The 20,539-nt window shown below is 35.8% G+C and overlaps 1 protein-coding gene across 3 annotated transcripts in view; it reads left to right on the top strand.

The window, feature by feature from the left end:
- The window catches only part of CEP83 (centrosomal protein 83), a 116,930-nt gene that overhangs the window by 56,299 nt on the left and 40,092 nt on the right, over positions 1-20,539 (top strand). For all 3 annotated transcript variants that reach the window (XM_068560349.1, XM_068560350.1, XM_068560348.1), the window contains 4 exons: positions 4,011-4,103; positions 5,981-6,112; positions 15,735-15,986; positions 18,586-18,717. In XM_068560349.1, coding sequence (XP_068416450.1) covers positions 4,011-4,103; positions 5,981-6,112; positions 15,735-15,986; positions 18,586-18,717 — 609 coding nt within the window. The remainder of the gene's footprint in view (positions 1-4,010; positions 4,104-5,980; positions 6,113-15,734; positions 15,987-18,585; positions 18,718-20,539) is intronic.

The following is a 20,539-nucleotide window of genomic DNA, read 5'->3' as shown; positions in this document are numbered from 1 at the left end:
CAGAACTTCTGCTGCCAGTGTCCTTGTCCTCACGGTGAGACAGCCACCCCCTGCCTCTGCAGGAGACCTTCCAACACTAGCAGGTAGTTCTGGTTCAGTCTCCTATGGGGTCACTGCTCCTTCCCCTGGGTCCCGATGTGCACACTACTTTGTGTGTGCCCTCCAAGAGTGGAGTCTCTGTTTCCCCCAGTCCTGTCGAAGTCCTGCAGTCAAATCCTGCTAGCCTTCAAAGTCTGATTCTCTAGGAATTCCTCTCCCGTTGATGGACCCCCGGGTTGGGGGCTCAGAACCTTCACTCCAGTGGGTGGACTTCTGTGGTATAAGTGTTCTCCAGTTTGTGAGTCACCCACCCAGCAGTTACGGGATTTGATTTTATTGTGATTTCACCCCTCCTACCATCTCATTGCGGCTTCTCCTTTGTCTTTGGATGTGGGGTATTGTTTTTGGTGAGTTCCAGTGTCTTCCTGTCGATGATTGTTCAACAGTTAGTTGTGATTTCGGTGCTCTCGCAAGAGGGAGTGAGTGCACGTCCTTCTACTCCACCATCTTGAACCAGTCTCCTCCCCAGTATCATTTATTGAAGAGACTGTTCCAGGCCTTGAATTCCAGTCTGTAATCCATTTTGAATTAATTTGTGTATGGTGTAAGATAGTCATCTAGTTTTATTCTTTTGCATGTGGTGGTCCAGTTTTCCCAGTATCATTTGTTGAAGAGATTGTCCTTTCTGCAGTGTGTTTTTTTCTTCTTTTGTCATAGATTAAATGTCCATATATGCATGGGTTTACTTCTTGGCTCTCTATATTCTGTTCCATTGATCTGTGTGTCTGTTTTTGTGCCAGTATCATGCTGTTTTGATTACTATAGTTGTGTAGTATAGTTTGAAATCAGGGAGTGTGATACCACCAGCTTTGTTCTTATTTCTCAAGATTGTTTTGGCTATTCAGAGTCTTTTGTGGTTCCATACAAACTTTAGAATTATTTCTTCTGGTTCTGTGAAATCTGCCACTGGCATTTTGTAGGGATTGCACTGAATCTGTAGATTGCTTTGGGTAGTATGCACATTTTAACAATATTCTTCCAATCCATGAGCATGGAATATTTTTCCATTTTTTTAGTATCTTCAGTTTTTTTCATCTGTGTCTTATAGTTTTCAGTGTACAGGTTTTCCCATCCTTGATCAAATTTATTCTTAGGTCTTTTATGCCTGGTAAATATTTATTGGATGCTAGACATTGTGAATTGTACTTTGGTGAGTGCTAGATATTTTTGTATTCTGGTAAGTATTCTTAAGCTTTGTTCTGGGACACAGTTCCTTGGAAACAGTTTTATCATTCTGGGTCTTGCTTTTAAGATTTGTTAAGTGAGAACAGATTAGTGTTTAGTGCTAATTATTTCCCACTGCTGAGACCCTTCTGAGTACTCTACTCGTATCTCTCTGAAATGAAGTTTTAAGTCTGGCTTTTGGGAAAAGGAACTCTGTTAGCTCTAAATACTCATCCCTCTAATCCTTTCAGGTGGTCCTTTGCCATGGCCAGGAAGCTTTTGCAGAGCTCACCTTTTGTGTTTTCTGTCTCTTAGGGATCTTTCTTGCTTCATTATGTCCAGTGTCTTGAAAACCATTGTTTGTTTTTTGTTCAGTCTTTTATTTGTTTCAGGCAGGAGGGTAAACCTGGTCTCTATGCCATCTGCTGGCAGTGGAAGCACTTTTATTTTTAATTAAAATATTTTAATTAATTATGGAAATCTCAAACAAGTACAGAAGTATAGTGAGTGGTATGATGCATCCCCACATACCCATCACCCAGCATTAGTAATTACCATCTCTGAGCCAGTCTTGTTTTATCTTCTGACACTTCTGCCTCTGTCTCTCAACCCCTCTGGATTATTTTGAAGCAAATCATATCATCTCAACCCTAAATATTTTAGTATACATCTCTATTATATACCAAAGCAGTTCCTCAAAAGTGTTTCCACAATACCATTTGCATACCTAAAGTACTTATTTCCTTGAACCTCTTAGTGTTGTGTCTTTGTTCATGTATTCCTAATTTTCTCACAGTTTTGCTTGTTTGTTGTTATTTTTAAAGTTGGTTTGTTTGAAAAAGCATCCAAATAAAACTTACTTATTCTTTTTTAATTACCATTCCTTCTCACTTTGGACTTGAAATTATTACAGACTCTTGACATCATAAACCATATTATAACAGGATCTTTCCATCTGGTTTCTTTAGCCCCATTCACTGCCTCTCCTTCCCATAGCCACCAGTTCTCTCCCACCAAAACTTTTGATCCATCTTGCTTCTTCCTAAAATATACATATGGTAATGCTCTTCTTAAGCTTAAAAACCTTCAGTGAATAAGCAAGGTACAGAAAAATGTGTATGGTATGCCTTTCTTTGCAGAAAAATTAAAAGTAGTATATATGCTTATATATCTGTATACTGCTTCAAGAAGGATACATAAATTATTGACAGTGGTTGCTTCCTAAGAGGGAAACTAGATGACTGAAGTGAGAAGAAGACTTAGTTTTTTAATATTATATTTTATTTTGTTTGAATTATTTTATTTATGTAATTATATTCATTTTAAGTAAAAGGAAAAAAATTTTAAATACTGAGTAAATCATAAGAGTATGAACTTGGTGTTCAGGAAGCTTCCACTATGTGGCTCCCACCTCTTTCCCTTTTGTTTCCAGCCAGGATGCAGCTCTCCAAGGTGGCGTTTAATGGAAATGTGTCAGCATGGCCTTGGTGTCACAGAGTCTAGAGATTTCTACCAACATTAACACGGGCCCAGGATTCTAAATTTTCTGTAATGCTTAGGGTGGTTCTACCTAAAATGCCTTTAGGTCACCTTTGAGGATCATTTTTCTCCCCAGGGAATTTAATATTTTATCCATTCTTTGGTTTTGGGTTCTACCTAAGCTTTAGTTTTCCCATTCCTTTGATGTGCCATTCTTTCTATCCTAAATATCTTTTTTGTTCATTTTTACCTTTCTGGTAAGCCTGTATTGCCTATTTTTATAGGTATTCGTATGTATAAATTATTTTTCACTTGAAAGTTTGAACTTTTTATAGGGAGAGATATACTTCCTTTGAGGTTTTGTAACCTTTAGCAAGTTTGACTCTGTGTGTGTTTCAGTTTCGATAAAAAGGGGTATGATAATGTAGCTATATTCTGGATTGTTGTGGGGATTAAATAAATTAATGCATGTAAGGAATTGAGAACAGTATGTTATGTAGATTATAGTATGTTGCACAATTCTTTACATATAGTAGGCATTCATTCAGTAAAGTTTTTGGAATATTTGGAGTATTGATGAATAAATAAATGAATATTATTCTTAGTTTTCAGAGATTAATGTAAATATAAACTAGGTCTTTTTTTTTTTTTTTTTACAACCAGTATTCATTAATTAATTGATTCAAGAAATAATCGAGTGTTTCCTTTGTGCTAGGCAGTAGTGCAAGGTTTCGGGAACACATGGTGACTAAAGACTAACTGTGTGTTCTTTTAAGGAGCTTACGTAAATACTATTGAAATATGAGTTCTATAAGAGTGTAACATGGAGGAGCCTAAATTAATTTTGCTGGTAAATATCAGCTTTCTCTGATTGAAAATAAGTCTGAAGAATTTCCTATGGTATACCAAATTGTTATACCTTTATTTTGCTTGCTTTAGAAAATAGAATCAGCCACTGTATCCAACATGATAATCTTAGCTGCCAACATAGTTTTTCCTATTAATAACAATAATAATAATCAGTGATTGTCTTTACCTCATGTTAATGGAATTTTGGACATCTCTGAGAGCTTGAAATTGAGTTTCTTTGTTTCAAATGATGGTTCTATTTATATAATGGTTATTGTAAAATTAGGTATATCATGAAATTTCTATTAGTTTAATTTCATTGTCATAATTAGGAGAGAAGCTTTGAAATTTGTCTGATTCTTCAATTTAATATTTGTGATTTCATATTTAGAATTGTTTTATATTTCTCTACATATTAGGTATTAAGTCCACAAAAGCTGGAATTGTTACGAGCTGAAATACAACAAGAGCTAGAAACTCCAATGAGAGAATGTTTTAGGCATCTGGATGAAGTAAGTAATTTGTATAGAAGGACTGTGCATTTATCTTCATGTGACTGTGAAAGGCTTGAGGAAAAGCATCATTCTCCTACTCAAAAGCCCTGCAATAGCTTCCGTTCTTACTCAGAGTCCTTATAGCAGCCTTCAAGACTGCACACGATCAGATCCCATTCTTCCGTCCACATTGGCCTTCTTGGTGTTTCTTTGGCACTTCAGAAATGGTGCAGTTCAAGTCTTTGCCCTAGCTGTTATTCCTGCCACGTATCTCTTGGCTGATTTTCTCATCTTTTTCAATTCTGCTGAAATTTCACCTTTCCAGTAGGGCCTACTTTGACCAACCCCTGCCTCCTTTTAATATTGCAACTTGCCTTTCCTGTCACTCTTTAGACTTTTGGATGCCCATTTACCCTGCTCTACTTTTTATTTTTCTCTAGTATTTATAGTCTTCTAATATGCTATATAATATTTATTGTGCTTATTTTTAAAATTTTCCCTTTTACAACTGCTAGAATGTAAGTTGTATGAGAGGAGGAACCTTTATCTGGTTTTGTTCACTGTTATAGTCCAAGTTCCTAAAACACTTCCTAGCATACAACAGATGCTCAATTAATGTTTGCTGAATGAAAGAATGAATTTCATGCAGCCTCAGAAAAGTAAAAATGTGTTAGTTTTTCTTCAGATTGAGATCAGTGTCCTCATATGAAATGTTGGTATAATGTGACTAAATGTTTAATAAAGGGAACAGGAAGAGATGACAGATATTGACTATATTAGGTACTATCCTAGACATTTTATATGTTACCTTATTTAATAAGCATACTGGGCCTTATACATACAAATGAATATTGTCCCCCTCAAAATGGTCCCCTTTGGAAAGTTGTAGACTAGTGATGCTGTCATTGCACAAAACAGTTGTGGGAATCCTCTTTTATAAATGATTTTCTGGCTTGATAAAGTCATCTTTTGAATATCATCCTGGTGGGTAACCAAAGCATTATGGTTTAGGAGTAGATTGAATTTTGGATTATAAAAAATCACTTAAATCTGAGGTAGGTGATCAAGTTAAGTAAAAGCATGTTTTTTTTTTTTTAAAAAAGTATGTTTCTAGTAAAATCACAAAACCCACTTTTTTGGTTTGTAAACAGGCTTAGAAATCTTTCAACTAAAGATTTATAGTGAGCTGATTATTTTAGGAGGCATGCTTTCCTTGTTAATTCCCTGAGGTATGTTGGAATAGTGTCTCCATCTTCCTGCTCTGTTGCCTGAGTTTTTATTGAGATTCAGAATGCCAGCAGATTTTGAAGTGTTAGGAAGCAGAATTTTGGAGCATAGGCATTGCATGTGTTCTTGGTTAGTCAGGAGAGTTGGTACTACATATATACTTCAGACTGGTGTGTTGAATTGGACTATCATTGTAATATTTGACTGAACCTTGAGTTACTGTACTAAACATTCAAATAATCATTTACCTACTTAGAATTCATCCTTTTTGACTTTTAAGGGGGTATTTTATATTTTATTATAGAATTAATTTTAAAAATCTATTTTGAAAGGTGTGCTACATTTTAAAATATTATCTTATTAAGCCCAGAGCTCAAAAGTTTTGACATGCTAATACATTTTTATTATTAGAATCATTGAGGAAATAAGATTAATTGAATGGTAATTTGTTTTACTGATACCTTTTCAGGAGTGTGCTAATTCTGTCTGTAGCATTCTTGTCATGATAACTTTTCCAAGGTTTGTTTATACTTCTGTTAAGCTTAATTTTTACTTTTAGAATGGCTCTTAGTATAAAACAATTTAAAATTTTTGAAAAGGTGATTTTTGAAGTGAGTACAAGTTTCATTTATAAATTTGTGATAAATTACAATCTTCTTTTAATTTAGGAAGTAGAAAAGTATAGAGCTGAATATAACAAACTTCGCTATGAACATACATTTCTCAAATCAGAATTTGAACACCAGAAAGAAGAATTTGCACGTATTTTAGAAGAAGAAAAAATAAAATATGAATCAGAGGTGAGTGACTGATTATACTAGTTTAGTCATTATCCTGCTAGTCAATAAAATTTTATGATTTTATATTTTTTGTGAATCTCAACTTAAAGTTGATTGCATAATTGTTTTATTAATTAATGGTTAAGTATTTGTCATGATTTTCATCTGCTCTATAGCAACATTTTTCTGGTGAATGTTCTTTTTGGACTGTTAAAAGAGGAAAAGATGAAGAAAATTTATTTTGCACCAGTCAATGGAGATAGATAGCAGAGACAGACTTCTCTTTGCAAATACAGTTTGTCTGTGTGATTGCTTATTTAGCACTGTCCCTCTCTACTTATTGGAATCAAACCATGTTCAGGAGAGCTCTGGCTGTCAGCCCATGCTCCTTGTTTCCACTGATACAAACAAGGGGTTTATGCATTAGGGTGTGCCCATCACCATCACTTTGTTCTTTCTGGCATCTACAACTGCAACATTCTGTCTCTGATGCCTACAGCCTATACCCCTATTCTCTATCTGTTAAGTTTGGCAGCCTCTCTTCTCATTTTGTTGTTGTCTCCTAATTTTGCCAAAAACGAGGTTTGTGTCTCTTTTTCTTCATGTTGCTTTTAGGTGATTTTTCAGGATGGAAAGAGAGAAATATCAGTTTTATGTTGCTATATTCAAATAAGAAATCTAATGCTAGTTGAATTTATTTAAAAATAGCTTGTTGTCCGTACTTACATGAAGCATTCTATGTACAAACACATCTTCATAATACATTTATTGCATTGACTTTATTTGGAATTAAGAGCTAAAATATACTCTCCTTCCTTTACCAATTACTAATTGGGTCAGACTGGTTTCTTCTTATCAGTGAGCAAATTGCTCCATGATTGTTTGAAATGTAAGAAGTTGAATGAACTTTGGATCTTTTGAGTCCATTAAGAATTTGGTACCAAAAAACTATAAATAATTATAGTCTTTTTCATTAAAAAAAGTACTTATGGCTTTTTTTTACATATGATCTCATGTCTATTTCGGTCAGTGATATGGAGCAGGACCGTCTTATTTTCTCCATTTTAAACGGCGACACTGAAGCACAAGATAAGTGACTTGCCCAAAGTTTCACAGAAACTCAGCAGCCAAGTTAACAGTAGAACTCAGGTACCCCAACTCCCAGCCCAGAGTTTTAAGTTTCAAATTATTAATGATTTGAGGTTGCCATGCTAATTAGGGGCCATCTAACCACTGTAATATTGTAGAGAGATCAATTGATTTATATTATGTAAGATTTTGAAAGATTTTGAGTCTGTAATTATGATAGACTTAAAGGAGCTACATATAAAAATTTTCCTGTGGAAAAAAAAGAATGATAAAAAGGTTTCCAACCTAAAATGTAGGTTTAGTATATTGAAGAGTAACTACTGAGGTTGAAGATAGTGATGCTTTATTTTATACTTTGCTTTTAAAATCCTAATGTTGATGTTTATCTGGTAATGATTATTTGTATTCTGTAGTTTCTAGTTCTATTGTGTTTTTTAAAGAATGAAACCTGCATCTGAAACCTGATGGCTATTCTATTTTTCACCCGTGAAAGACCAAATGATATTCATTAAAAATTTTAAGGTGCCAGTGGCATCTTAAATAATTTTCTAATTGGAATGTCTTATGACATTCTTAGAAATCTGGAGATAAACGGCTAGCTAAGAAGCTATGATTAGTAAAGGCTAGAAAAGTAAAACTTTCTAATAAGACTGAAGTTCTCGTATGAGTGTTTTCATGTTTGGTAATTGCAATCGTTGTTGCTTTTGTTTTGGCCATCCATTTACAGTGCTTGGTGTCAGTTTATCTCTTGTAAAAATAAAATACAGTGTGTGTGTGTGAGTTGTGGGAAAAAAAAAAGACTGAAGTTCTCTCCTTTCTACTTCCTAGTTGATTATGCAGGGGTAATATTAATTAGTGGATAATTGGGTATCTGCTTTCATTCCATCACTTATCTTTACACTCCAGTTTCTCTGTACAATTAAAGTAAAAACTAGTGAGATGATGTGGACACAAAACAGCAGTAGAACTTCAAAGTAAAGCCTACTCTTGCCATCTATCAATTTTACAATTTTAACTGGTATAAAGTATATTAGCTTGGTGTACTAAAAATAATTGGATTTTCTTACATTAATTAAGGACTCACACAATACTGTACATTTTCACTTCTACAGATAAAAATACTTGAGGAAGATTTTGTAGTGTTTTCCTGAGGAGCACTCTAGGAATTCACATGTCCCTCATGATATTTTGAAGTTTAAAAAGTACATGAAAGAAAAAAAAAAAAAGATATGAAAGAAGATATCTTTATGAAAAAGATAATAGCATGATTTCTCAGTGCATTTGGCTGTATACAGATGAAATTCTGAAGTTACATATATAGTTGTTATTTGGAAGTGGTACTACTGTGTTTATATTTTATTAGGACTCTGATTTTATATTATTCTGCAAATAGTAATGAAGAGCAGTACAAAGAGTTTTAGGTACAGGTGATTGTAATGTAGCCTGAATGAGTGAAAGAGTAATCCAGTGGAGATATTAAGATCTTGAGAGAGGGCACTGAGCACTGCATCATATGAAAAACTGTCAATGACACAATACATAGTGACAGGTCTCTGAGATTATTCCATCATGCTCTCCAAACTGGCTGAGCTCTACCTTGGCTTGTATGGGGCTGGTGAGAAGCCAGATTTCCTATGGCAAAAAAGGAGAACTTCTTTGGGTCCCTGTTACCACATGCTGTTTTTTCATTATAGCACTGGTAGCACAGAACTGATAATGCGCTCCTTCTTTGGGTCCTTATCCTGACATGTATGTCGGTAGACATCATGAAATCTCTCAAAACACTTCTTTTTTGTTCTGATAGGTTTTGAAGTTCTACCTGGAGTGCTGCTTTAGGTCCAGGTGGGTTCCATTATCTGAAATATTCCAAGTTCTCTAACTGACACCCTTCTCAGATTACTCTGAACTGTGGATACATTACAATAGATAAAAGTCTCCCAAATTAAAATTAAATTACTTCACAGTTGGAATTCTCTGGAATTGATTTTAGCAAACTTTTAAGAAGGACTTTGTGAAATTTTACTCATTAAACTTTTCTGTGAATGCGGTTTTGAATATCTCAAAAACTTAACTTTTTGCATGTAAAATTTTAAACATTTTAGGTGTTCATTTAGCATGACATGGGGAACTGACTTCACTTCTCTGTGCATCAGTGTCCTCATCTATAAAATGGTGTTATCAGTAGTATCTATCTCATGGAGTTGTGTTGAGGATTTAATAAATTAATGTGTGTAAAGTGCTTAGACAGCACATAGTAAGCCTTCAATAAATGGTAGCTGCTATTATCATTATTAAAAGTTCCACATGCTCAGATTTCTTGAGTATATGATCTTGTCCTTTACTTGAGCATGTTAGAGTTTTCAGTGTCAGGTCTGCACTTAGATCCTCTAAGTATTTTGAGGGCATATCTCATTACATACAGTGCCTGCATCCCCCATCTTCATCTCACCATCATTCTGACTGCTCTGCTTTCAGGTGCTCTCTGCCCTAGCTTTTCCTATCAGTCACAGTTAGTTATCTTTCTTTTACTACACTCATGACCTCTCGGGGCCTGAAAAAGGCATATGTTTATTATCCCTATTCTCTTGTTCAGTTTGGGTAGAATTCTTCTAAAGACACTGAACATCACCTCATTTCCCAACAGTTCTTGCATCCCATCGTCTGATCTTTCCATATTTATGTCTGGAGGCAAATACATAGTCATGGGGAGAAAGTTCTTAGTACTATCTTTCTCTTACTAGGAGAAAGTAAGGAGTTTAAGGAAAGGAGATGTTATCTTCCAAAATTAGATTAAAATATGAACTTTAAATCTGTAAATAATTTAAGTGCTACCTTCTTCTTAGTGTAAATAAATGAGAAAATGTTTTTGTTTTCCATCATTGATATAGGAAAAATCAATTCTAATACATATAGGGGAAAAGGGGAAACTTGGAATAATAGGAATATAAAAAGGTAAGCTAACTTGATTTTAAAAACAAAGATCAGGGAACTTGAAATTTCATGTGCAAAATGTTTACCATAATGCCTGACAAATAGTAAATATTCAAATTAATGGTATTATCACTATTAGTACCTGATAGCATTAATCATAGTACTAATTTTCGTAATAAATATAGTAGATAGTTTTAAATAGATTTCATATTTGTAAATGAGAAGCTACAGAAGTTGAAGAAGTGAAAGAAAACAAATTTGTATTTAATTTACTGGGAGAAGCACTTTATAATTCTTTGAATTTTGTCAACAACCCTAGAGATTAGATAATCATTATTCCCATTTTATAAATGAGAAAACGCTCATGAAGCACTGAGAGACTGGTTCAAGGTTGGACAGCTAGTAGGTGGTAGAGCCAGGAATCAAATCTAGGTAGTCTGGGGGTTTCTCCTTCTGGCCATGGTAGAGTTTTAGGGACTGAATTTAACTTAAGGTGCTGACTAAAAACTGGGACAAAATATAGGAAACTGTGGTTTTCAGACATTAGAAAACAGGCAGTACAAGGCAGTGATCCCTAAAAGAAGGAAACAAATAAAATGAGCTCTGAGATGGCCTCATCTTATGTTCACCAGAGTGGAAAGGCCACCTAATGCATGGTGCGTTGCATAGACGACTCAGAAGGATTTTATCTCAGTAGTAGGGCCAAATTAGCCCCACAATAGTGGCTACTCTGGTTCTGCCTAACAAGTGTAAAAGAAAGATTTGAAAGGATCAAACTATTCCTAAGTAACTTAACTGAATAATAGAACAAAGATTTAAAAGTACGTAAAGGAATACAAAAGAACCTAGCATTAAAATAAAATAAAATAAAATAAAAATAAAATTCACAATGTCTGACATCCAGGATAAAAGGACTGGGTTCATAGTTGTATTCTACCAAACATTTAAGGAAGAAATTATACCCCGTCTTTACAATTTCTTTCAAAAGATAGAATCAGAAGGAATCTTCTTAATTCATTCCATGAAGCCAGCATTACCCTAATACCTAATCCAAACAAAGACGTTACAAGAAGACTATAGACCAAACTCTCTCATGAACAAAGATGCAAGAATCCTCGACAAAGGGCTTCTCTCGTGGCACAGTGGTTAAGAATCTGCCTGCCAATGCAGGGGGACACGGGTTCGAACCCTGGTCTGGGAAGATCCCACATGCCGTGGAGCAACTAAGCCCATGCGCCACAACTCCTGAGCCTGTGCTCTCGAGCCCGCGAGCCACAACTACTGGAGCCCGTGCTCCGTAACAAGAGAAGCCACCAAAATGAGAAGCCTGTGCACCGCAGCGAAGAGTAGCCCCCACTCACCGCAGCTAGAGCAAGCCCGTGCGCAGCAACGAAGGCCCAATGCAGCCAAAAAATAAGTAAAATAAAATAAATTTTAAAAATAATAAAGAATCCTCAACAAAATATTAGCAAATTGAAATCAACAGTGTATAAAAAGAATAATGCACATGAACAAGTAGGATTTATTTCAGGTGTTCAAAGCTGGTTCAACATTAGAAAATGAACTAATGCAATTCATCACATCAATAGGCCAAAGAAGAAAAATCACATCATCATATCAATAGAAACAGAAAAAGTTGTTGATAAAAGCCAACACCCATTCATGATAAAGCTCTCAGCAAACTAGGACTAGAGGGGAACTACCTCAACTTGATAAAGAACATCTATAAAAAAAGTACAGCTAACGTCATACTTAGTGGTGTGAAACCAGAAGCTGTCCCACTAAAATCAGGGAACAAGGCAAGGATGTCCCCTCTTACCACTCCTTTTCAGTATTGTGCTGGAGTCTTAGCTAATACAATCAGACAAGAAAAGGAAATAAAAGACATACAAATTTGGAAGGAAGAAATAGAGCTGTCTTTCCTTACATGATTGTGCAGAAAATCTGAAACAATCAATAAAAAAACTCCTGGAACTAATCCAGCTTTTACAGTGGAGTTGCAGGAGATACAAGGTTAATATACAAATGGCAGTCACTTTCCTATATGACAGTAATCAACAAGTGGAATCTGAAATTAAAAACATAATATCATTTACATGAGCATTCCCCCAAATGAAATACTTTAAAAAAATATGTACAAGATCTAAATGAAGATCTGATGAACATAATCAAAGGATGAATGGAGTGATATTTCACCTTCATGGAGAGGAAGACTTAATGTTGCCAAGATGTCTGTGCTTCCCAACTTGATCTGTAGATTCAGTACAATCCCAATCAAAACCCCAGCAAGTTTTGTGGATATTGACAAACTGATTCTAAAGTTTATAGAGAGCGGCAAAAGACCCAGAATAGCCAACACAATATTGAAGAAGAACAAAGTTGAAGGACTGACTATAAAGCTATGATAATCAAGACAGTGTGCTGTTGGCAAAAGAACAGACAAACGGATTAATAGAACAGACCAGAGAGTTGAGAAATAGACCCATAGAAATATCATCATCTGTTCTTTGACAGAGGAGAAAAGGCAGAGTAGAGAAAAATGGTTTTTTCAACAAATGATGCTAAAACAACTAGACATGCAAATGCAAAAAAAAAAAAGAAGCGGATCTAGACACAGACCATACAACTTCACAAAAATTAACACAAAATAGATTATAGACCTAAATGTAAAACTTAAAATTATCAGACTCCTAGAAGGTAATGTAGGGAAAAACCTTGATGACCTTGGGTTTGGTGATGACTTAGATACACCACCAAGATATGGTACTTGATACATGAAAGAAATAATAAGTTAGACTTCATTGAAATAAAAAATTTCCACTCTGAAAGACACTCCAGAGAATGAGAAGAGAAGCCATAGGCTGGGAGAAAATATTTGAAGAAGATATATCTGATAAAGGACCATTATCCAAAATATACAAAGAACTCAAACTCAACAATAAGAAAACAAACAACTGGATTAAAATATGGGCCAAAGACCTTAACAAACATCTCACCAAAGAAGATATACAAATGGCAAATTAGCACCTGAAAAGATGTTGAACATCATATGTCATTAGGGAATTAAGGACTTCAAGGGAGATGACATGTGAATCTGAGATTGGAGGAAAAGGGGAGAGCTGAGGCTGTGTCCAAGATCTTTACCCAGAGGATGGATAGCAGTGATTGAATATGAGCTCCTCCAGAACAGAGGTTTTATGATTGTAGTTGACCCTTGAACAACACGGGGTTTGAACGGTGCGGGTCCACTTATACCTGGATTTTTAAAAATAAATACACATACAGTACTGCATATAAGTGAACCTGCACAGTTCAAACCCATGTTGTTCAAGGGTCAACTGTACACAGTCCACGGTTGGTCGAATCGGCAGATGTAGAACCCACCCATACAGAGGACTGATTTGAGCCCTTGGATTTTGGTATCTGTAGCAGGTCCTGGAACCAGTCCTGTTAGATACTGAGAGCCGGCTGGCTGTCTCTGCTTATCTGCTAGGTTCTCTAATGTATCCTTAATACTTAGAACAGTGCCGCCTACGCAGTAAGTACTCAATAAGTATTTGTTGCATGAACGAATGAACAGAGAAGTTAGAAGGCAGTGAGTAGAAGGCAGTGATTACTAGTTTTGGGAGGAGTGACTTGGTAGAGAACTCTTGTTAAGGAGTTACAAATGTGAGATCTAATCCTGAATTTGCTATTAGCTAGCTCAGTTCACAGCTTCAGCTCTCACTTCAACTATCACATAGATGCCTTTTAAAACTACTGGAGGAAGCAATAACATAGGAAACATGCTGGTCATGAACATTAGCTGTCTGATCCCGTATGTAAAATGAAGACTACAAGATAAATTATTGTTACTAAATGCAATTTTATATGTAACACTTAGCTCAGCACTTGATCCATATTCAGTACTCAGTAAAGGGCACCATTGTTTGAACCCGAGTTTCGTATCGATGAGCTGCCACACCTCTGATACAGCACAGTAGAACAATATTTGGATTTCCTCGTGCAAAAGCTAAGTGGTTTCTTAAAGATCTTCCAGCCCAGCCCTTCATTTTAACTGATGCCAAAGTGAAAAAGTGACTTCCACAAAGTCACACACCTGGCTGAAGGAAAGAGAATATGGAGGGAAAAAGGTAGTTGGGGACCAAACCTTGGGGGTAATGTTTATGTAAAGGATGGGAGGAAAAATAGGAGACACTAATTAGTTGAGTTTTTGAGGGCTTGACCCTGAATTTTACAGCTGCCTTCTATAATAAATTTTATTTTCTGGGAAGAAATGGCGTTTCCCTGCTGTGGATAGCTCTACCTATATTTCCCATTGACATCTTTAATTCAGCTTCAATTAAATGTCCAAAACCAAACTGGAATCACTACATGTTAGCACTGAAAAGGATCTTAGAGGGCCTCATTCTAACCTCTCATTTTACAGATGAGGAAAACATTCTGCCCTGGGGTGGAGGTCTCGCACTTCTTAGATTCACTTATAGCAATGTGAGCAATCAGTTGTCTCTTGGGCCATTTTTGCCCAGGCTGCAGAGCATTACTTTAAGTCCTTTTGGCTTAGAGTGAGCCTTCTAAGCTCATCCTGGCTACAACAACCCCTGGTGCTGTTTATAGCCGTCGCTTCTAACTTTCTTTTTCTTTTTTCTTTTTTTTAAACAACTGAATCTTTCTTTAAGTTAAATCACCTGAAGAAACCCCATATCTAAAAAGAGACTAAAGAGGAGCTGCTGTGGTTAACAACAAGGGTTTGTTGGTGGTGATAGTAGGGGATAGGGAACTGGCGAGATCAGCAGGGGGAAAGCATGAGCTTTACTGTGATTACTTGGACCCTCATTCCTGGAGGTGAGGGGCCTGAAGTGCCTCAGAGGTTAGGAAGCAGTTTGAAATCCCCTGATTTGGGGGCACATGAGATCTGGCAGCGAAGGTTGGCGTGAATGAGAAGACCACCGGTATTTTTGTTCAACAAGTTCCTCGGTGATTTGTCTACATGCCCTGGAGTAATGATTTTCAGCTCTTTCTTGGATCTGAGAATTAAGAACTAGGCCATCACTACAACTAGGGCTTTAATAAACTCTCAGCTATTATTTAAAAGCTCTCATCAGTCACATTTGTTGTTACTTATATGGACAAGCAGCTTTTTTTGTAAATTAAGTTGCCTTGGAATAGATGATTTTATTAATATAGATATAGCCCAAGAATTACTGTCACATGAGGAAAAGTTTAGGAGTAATCAGTTTATGCCAGATCAATATGATCTTGCATAAATGCCTATAATGTTCTGATGAATTTTAAAATACTTGACATATTTTAAATTATTATTTTATAGTATTATTTATAATTTTGAATTTTAGTCAGCAACTGTTGAAGCCCTGTGCTAGGCACCACGGGGAGATGGAGGGAAAATAGGACAAGGTCCTTGCCCTCACATTTGAGTCATGCCAAGTACAGAATGAAGAATGTGACATTTTAGGATTTTTTTCCTTTGTACTTCATTTTACCACCTGAGCTTTTTTTTTCATATTGTACAATTTTTAATTTTAATTTACTGACTTGTAAAGCATGTTCATGGCTGAAAATTCGATAATTTAAGGTTGTATGCTTTCTTTCAAATTGTCATCAGATTGCAAGACTGGAGAAAGATAAAGAAGAACTACGTAACCAGCTGCTTAGTGTTGATCCCACAAGAGACAGCAAACGAGTGGAGCAACTTGTTCGAGAAAAAATCCATTTGTGTCAGAAGTTAAAAGGTTTAGAGGCTGAAGTAGAAGAATTGAGAGCTGAAAAAGAAAATTCTGGTGCTCAGGTAGAAAATGTCCAAAGAATTCAGGTGCGGCAGTTGGCTGAGATGCAGGCTACGGTCAGATCCCTCGAGGTAAGGTTTTAATTGCTTCCTGGTAGACCATCGCGTACTTTTTTTTAAAGTGCAGTTGACAAGCCTTTGATTTATTAGGGCATAAATGTGTGCTCACCAATCTAATGCTGACGCATTTGTGAAATCCCAAGAGTATATATACTTTTTGTAAAAAAGAAAGCTCTTGATTCATAAGCAATAGCTATGCTACCACTTTTACAAAGGGATTATTTATTCTTTGGGAGTCACGTCGCCTATCTGAAATGATTTAACTTTTACGATGCCACAGAGTAGAATATGCAAAATTCAAAAAAATATTGAGTTTCTGAAGACTAAAGTCATCTCAAAGCAGAAAGAGCAATTTCTTTCTAGTTATTTCCTTACACTGGGATTCAAGATCTTAAAATCGTAAATCCTGTTTCAACAGAAATACCATACTTATATATCTTACGACAGCTTCTTGCCAGGGTTACAAAATTCAACTTGGCTACTAATGCATATAAACCTTTACTGAATTATTTCCCTGGGTTCATTAGAGAAAGAAAAGAGCTGGCAGAGCTAAGCTGGTACTCCTGGAGGTATTGTCCTATGAAAGTTCTTGTTTCCATTGTTGGAGAGGAAAAACATTTCTTTCATCCTCTTAGGTTCAGAGTTTAAGGGTTGTGAATTAACAGACAGATTAGCAAGAGAAAAGACAGATTTTTATTCATGTATGTAAACAGTAGTTCACAGAAAAATGTGACTCAAAGAGGCAGTAGTAATTTGGGGAGTATATACCATTCTAATAAGGAAAAGAGAGGGGGAGAAAGGACACTTATAGGAAAACAAATGACTTTTAGGAAAGATAAACGGGCCCTTAGGAAAACAAATGGCAGATATGATGATTTTGTGATGATGTTTGTGTAGCTGCTTTCTTATCCTAGTGTTGACTTCTTGTCATCTGTGATAGAAGTTGGCCTTCCCTAGTTATGAAACCCCTGGGGAGGGGACTTCTAACACTTAAATTCTTTTTAGAGGCTCTACTTTTAGACAGATAAGAGGAGTTCAGGAAAAAACTTTGTCCTGTGTCTGTTGATTCTCAAAAGCCTTCAGCTCCAAATAATTCTTATTCTGCAGTGGCATATTCTGGACCCCTTTACAGTTTTATTGAGATAATGCTTATTCCTCCTAGTCCTTAGTGTCTTACGTGTAGCAAATATACTAGTTTGATAGTTTTTAAAAATTTATTTTGAGTAGTCCAAAATGTTTTGTTTTGTTTTCTTCAGAATAGTTGTGAAGTGATTTGAACTGGAGGGAAATTAGTGTGCACCTAGTTTGTAATTAAAATCCAATATCCAAATCCAAAGTAGTGATTTTTTTCCGGACAGCAAACTGGTACAAGAAGTACATTAATATGTTTTGAAGAGTAGAAGTCACCTTTTTATTTTTTGGATAAAGCTTCTGACAGTATTTAGTGGTTTCCTGAATTAAAATTGTCAGTATCATTGGACCTTAGACATGAGGCAGTTCAGAATGAAGTGTTTTATGTTGCCATCCTTCCATCCTTAACGTATTTACACAGTGACAGTGGGATGACTACGACTGAGTATGGTATGTGATCTCAATGTGAAACTTTGCATTGAGGTCATTTAGAGTGATTATTTTCAGGACCAGTTGAATAATGACAAAAGATGGGAGGTTCTTTCACAAGAGCCTGTATTTCATTTTATCATTTGTCAGATGAAATGAAAATACACACATGACAGGTAGCCTGCCTTTCTTTGATTTTTTTTTTTTTTTTGTCTATCACTGTGCCTGAAGAGTATCATTTTTTATGTGAGGAAAATAGTTTTTTTTTTCTGAATTATTTGTTGAATACATTTCTTATCATATTTAAGATATATAGGAAATGAGCTGTTGCAGAACTGAAGCTTATCCTTTAAATGAAAAATGTTTTCATTTTAACTATTTTGAATAGAAGTATTTTTAAAAAACATTTAGTTTTCCCTTTCTAATTAAAGAGTACTATGAGTATTACCAACTGGAAATTTTCTTGACAACTTACTTCATTAAGAATCTTTATTATGTGATGAGTTCAGGAGCTATTGAGTTCTTTGCCCATACTTCCAGAAGCTCCAGATTAGTTGAGGATTTTGAATTTTTAATCTCTTGGGGATTGTTTTCTAATCTCCATTGATTTTCAGTTCTCACTTCTTACTACTACACATAAGCCCTCTCCTCTACCTTGTAATAATATGCTTTTTCATATCTGCTGGGTACTTGATATCCCCCAAAATGCTTGTTTGAATTATGTCCACAATAATAGTAAATAGGTATCAAGTGAGTGTGTTAGGTATGCTCTCTTATGAGAGAAGTGTATGGGTTTTATCTTGGTGGTGGCTGTTGATAAGTTGTTTGTCCGGATAACTTTGTTGCATATTTCCTGGAGCAAATATCTTGCGTTTGAATTCTACCAATTGCTTTGTGAAAACTCTTGTTACTTCGGTATATGTTAATATTGTTGAGGTTTTGAATAATTTTGGGTAGTATGATTATTACATTTATTTAAGTAGTGCTTATTTTGTTTTTATATAATTGAAAAATTGTCAACAAATTTTAAAATATTTTATTTTAATAAAAGGCTGAAAAACAGTCAGCTAAACTACAGGCTGAACGCTTGGAAAAAGAGCTACAATCAAGCAGTGAACAAAACACTACTTTAATTAGTAAATTGCATAAAGCTGAACGGGAAATAAATACATTGACCAGTAAAGTAAGTTGTCTTAAGTATCTACTTTATTCTTTAGAATGCTTGAGACTGTATAATGACAAAGGAATTTTGTGTTTCAGTAGCTTAGTTCCCTACATTGAAGTCTCTTTTTTGATCTTATTCTACCTTCCAAATACATGTAGAATCTGTAGAATCTGACCAATTCTTAACCGCTTTCATTGTGACCACTCTAGTCCAGTTTTTACAGTAGCCTCCTAATTGGTCTCTTTACTCTCTACCCTGCCAGAGCTCTGTGTGATCTGGCCCCTGCAGTCTCTCCCCAGCTGTCATAGTCCATTTTCCCTCCCGTTCACTTTGCTCTAGCCTCACGGGCCTTCTCACTCTTCTTTGAGCAAGCTTACTTCTACCTCAGGGCCTTTGCACTTGCCCACCTTGCATGGTCTTCCCTCACATATGTATATAGCTTTCTTCCTCACCCATTTCTTTTTTTTAAAAAAATTAATTTATTTTTGCTCGCGTTGGGTCTTCGTTGCTGCATGCGGGCTTTTCTCTAGTTGCGGCAAGTGGGGGCTACTCTTCGTTGTGGTGCGCAGGCTTCTCATTGAGGTGGCTTCTCTTGTTGCGGAGCATGGGCTCTAGGCGTGTGGGCTTCAGTAGTTGTGGCACACAGGCTCAGCAGTTGTGGCTCGCGGGCTCTAGAGCGCAGGCTCAGTAGTTGTGGTGCACGGGCTTAGTTGCTTCACAGCATGTGGAATCTTCCCGGACCAGGGATCAAACCCATGACCCCTGCATTGGCAGGTGGATTCTGTGTTTTGTTTTTGTTTTTTTTTGTTTTTTGATACAGAAATATGTTTATTAATGCATTAAAACCAAATCTCCTGATGAGTTTAAAAATTACTATAATTTTGAAGCAGTGATAAGTATTAATGATATTTTGAAATATCTACAAAAAATGTAATATGATATGAAAATATCTGTCACGGGTACTGTTAATACTACGATGGTTTGTAGTCAACATTCATAGTTGAAGCAGCAGGTGGATTCTTAACCACTGCGCCACCAGGGAAGCCCCTCCTCACCCATTTCTGATGTTGCCTTATCAGAGAGGACTTTTTTTTCTTCACTTTGTAAAATACCATCTTCCCTCTTCCTCTGCCTTATTCTCTATCGTTTTTACCTGCTTTATATTTTTTCATAGCTCTTAACACCATCTGATATATTTGTTTATTTTTGTCTTTTCTACTCCCTTTGCCTCAAATATAAGCTCCAAGAGAGCAGGGACATTGCTTTTATTACTGTTGTATCTCTGGCTCCTGGAACAGTGCTGGCACACAGTAGACAATAAATATTTGTTAAATGAGTAAATTAATAGCAGCAGCATGATCTGCATTTGTTATTTTTAAAAGAATATAATGGTTTGAACACCTTTTATATACAGTTTTCTCAGGAACTTAGAGGATTTTTTCCCCCTCAAATGCAATGTATATAAGGAATCCAGTAACCAGAAGTTAGGATAGCAATGATGAAAGTATTTTATAGAATACCGTAGTGAATATATCAGCTCTGGAGTCAGACATACTCAAATTCCATTTCTTCCCCTTGCTAGCTGTGTGACCTTGGGCAATTTACTTTCTCTCTGAAGACTTTAGCATTTTTCCTTTGTAAAACAGGACTAATACCTACCTTATAGAGTGTGGCAGAGATTAAATGAGATATTATGCATAAAGCACTTAGCATAAGGTCTAATATATAATCACCTGAATATTAGCTATTATTAGTAGTACTTGGGGCAGCTCTAAGAACTTGAAAATAAGACTGATGTCTGAATCAGTGAGATCATGTATTATATTTCTATCAGAGTTAT

Source organism: Eschrichtius robustus, chromosome 13 (genome assembly GCF_028021215.1).
Source record: "Eschrichtius robustus isolate mEscRob2 chromosome 13, mEscRob2.pri, whole genome shotgun sequence".
Classification (NCBI taxonomy): Eukaryota; Metazoa; Chordata; class Mammalia; order Artiodactyla; family Eschrichtiidae; genus Eschrichtius; species Eschrichtius robustus.
Note: the sequence above shows the minus strand (reverse complement) of the source record. Positions and strands in the feature narration are given on the sequence as shown.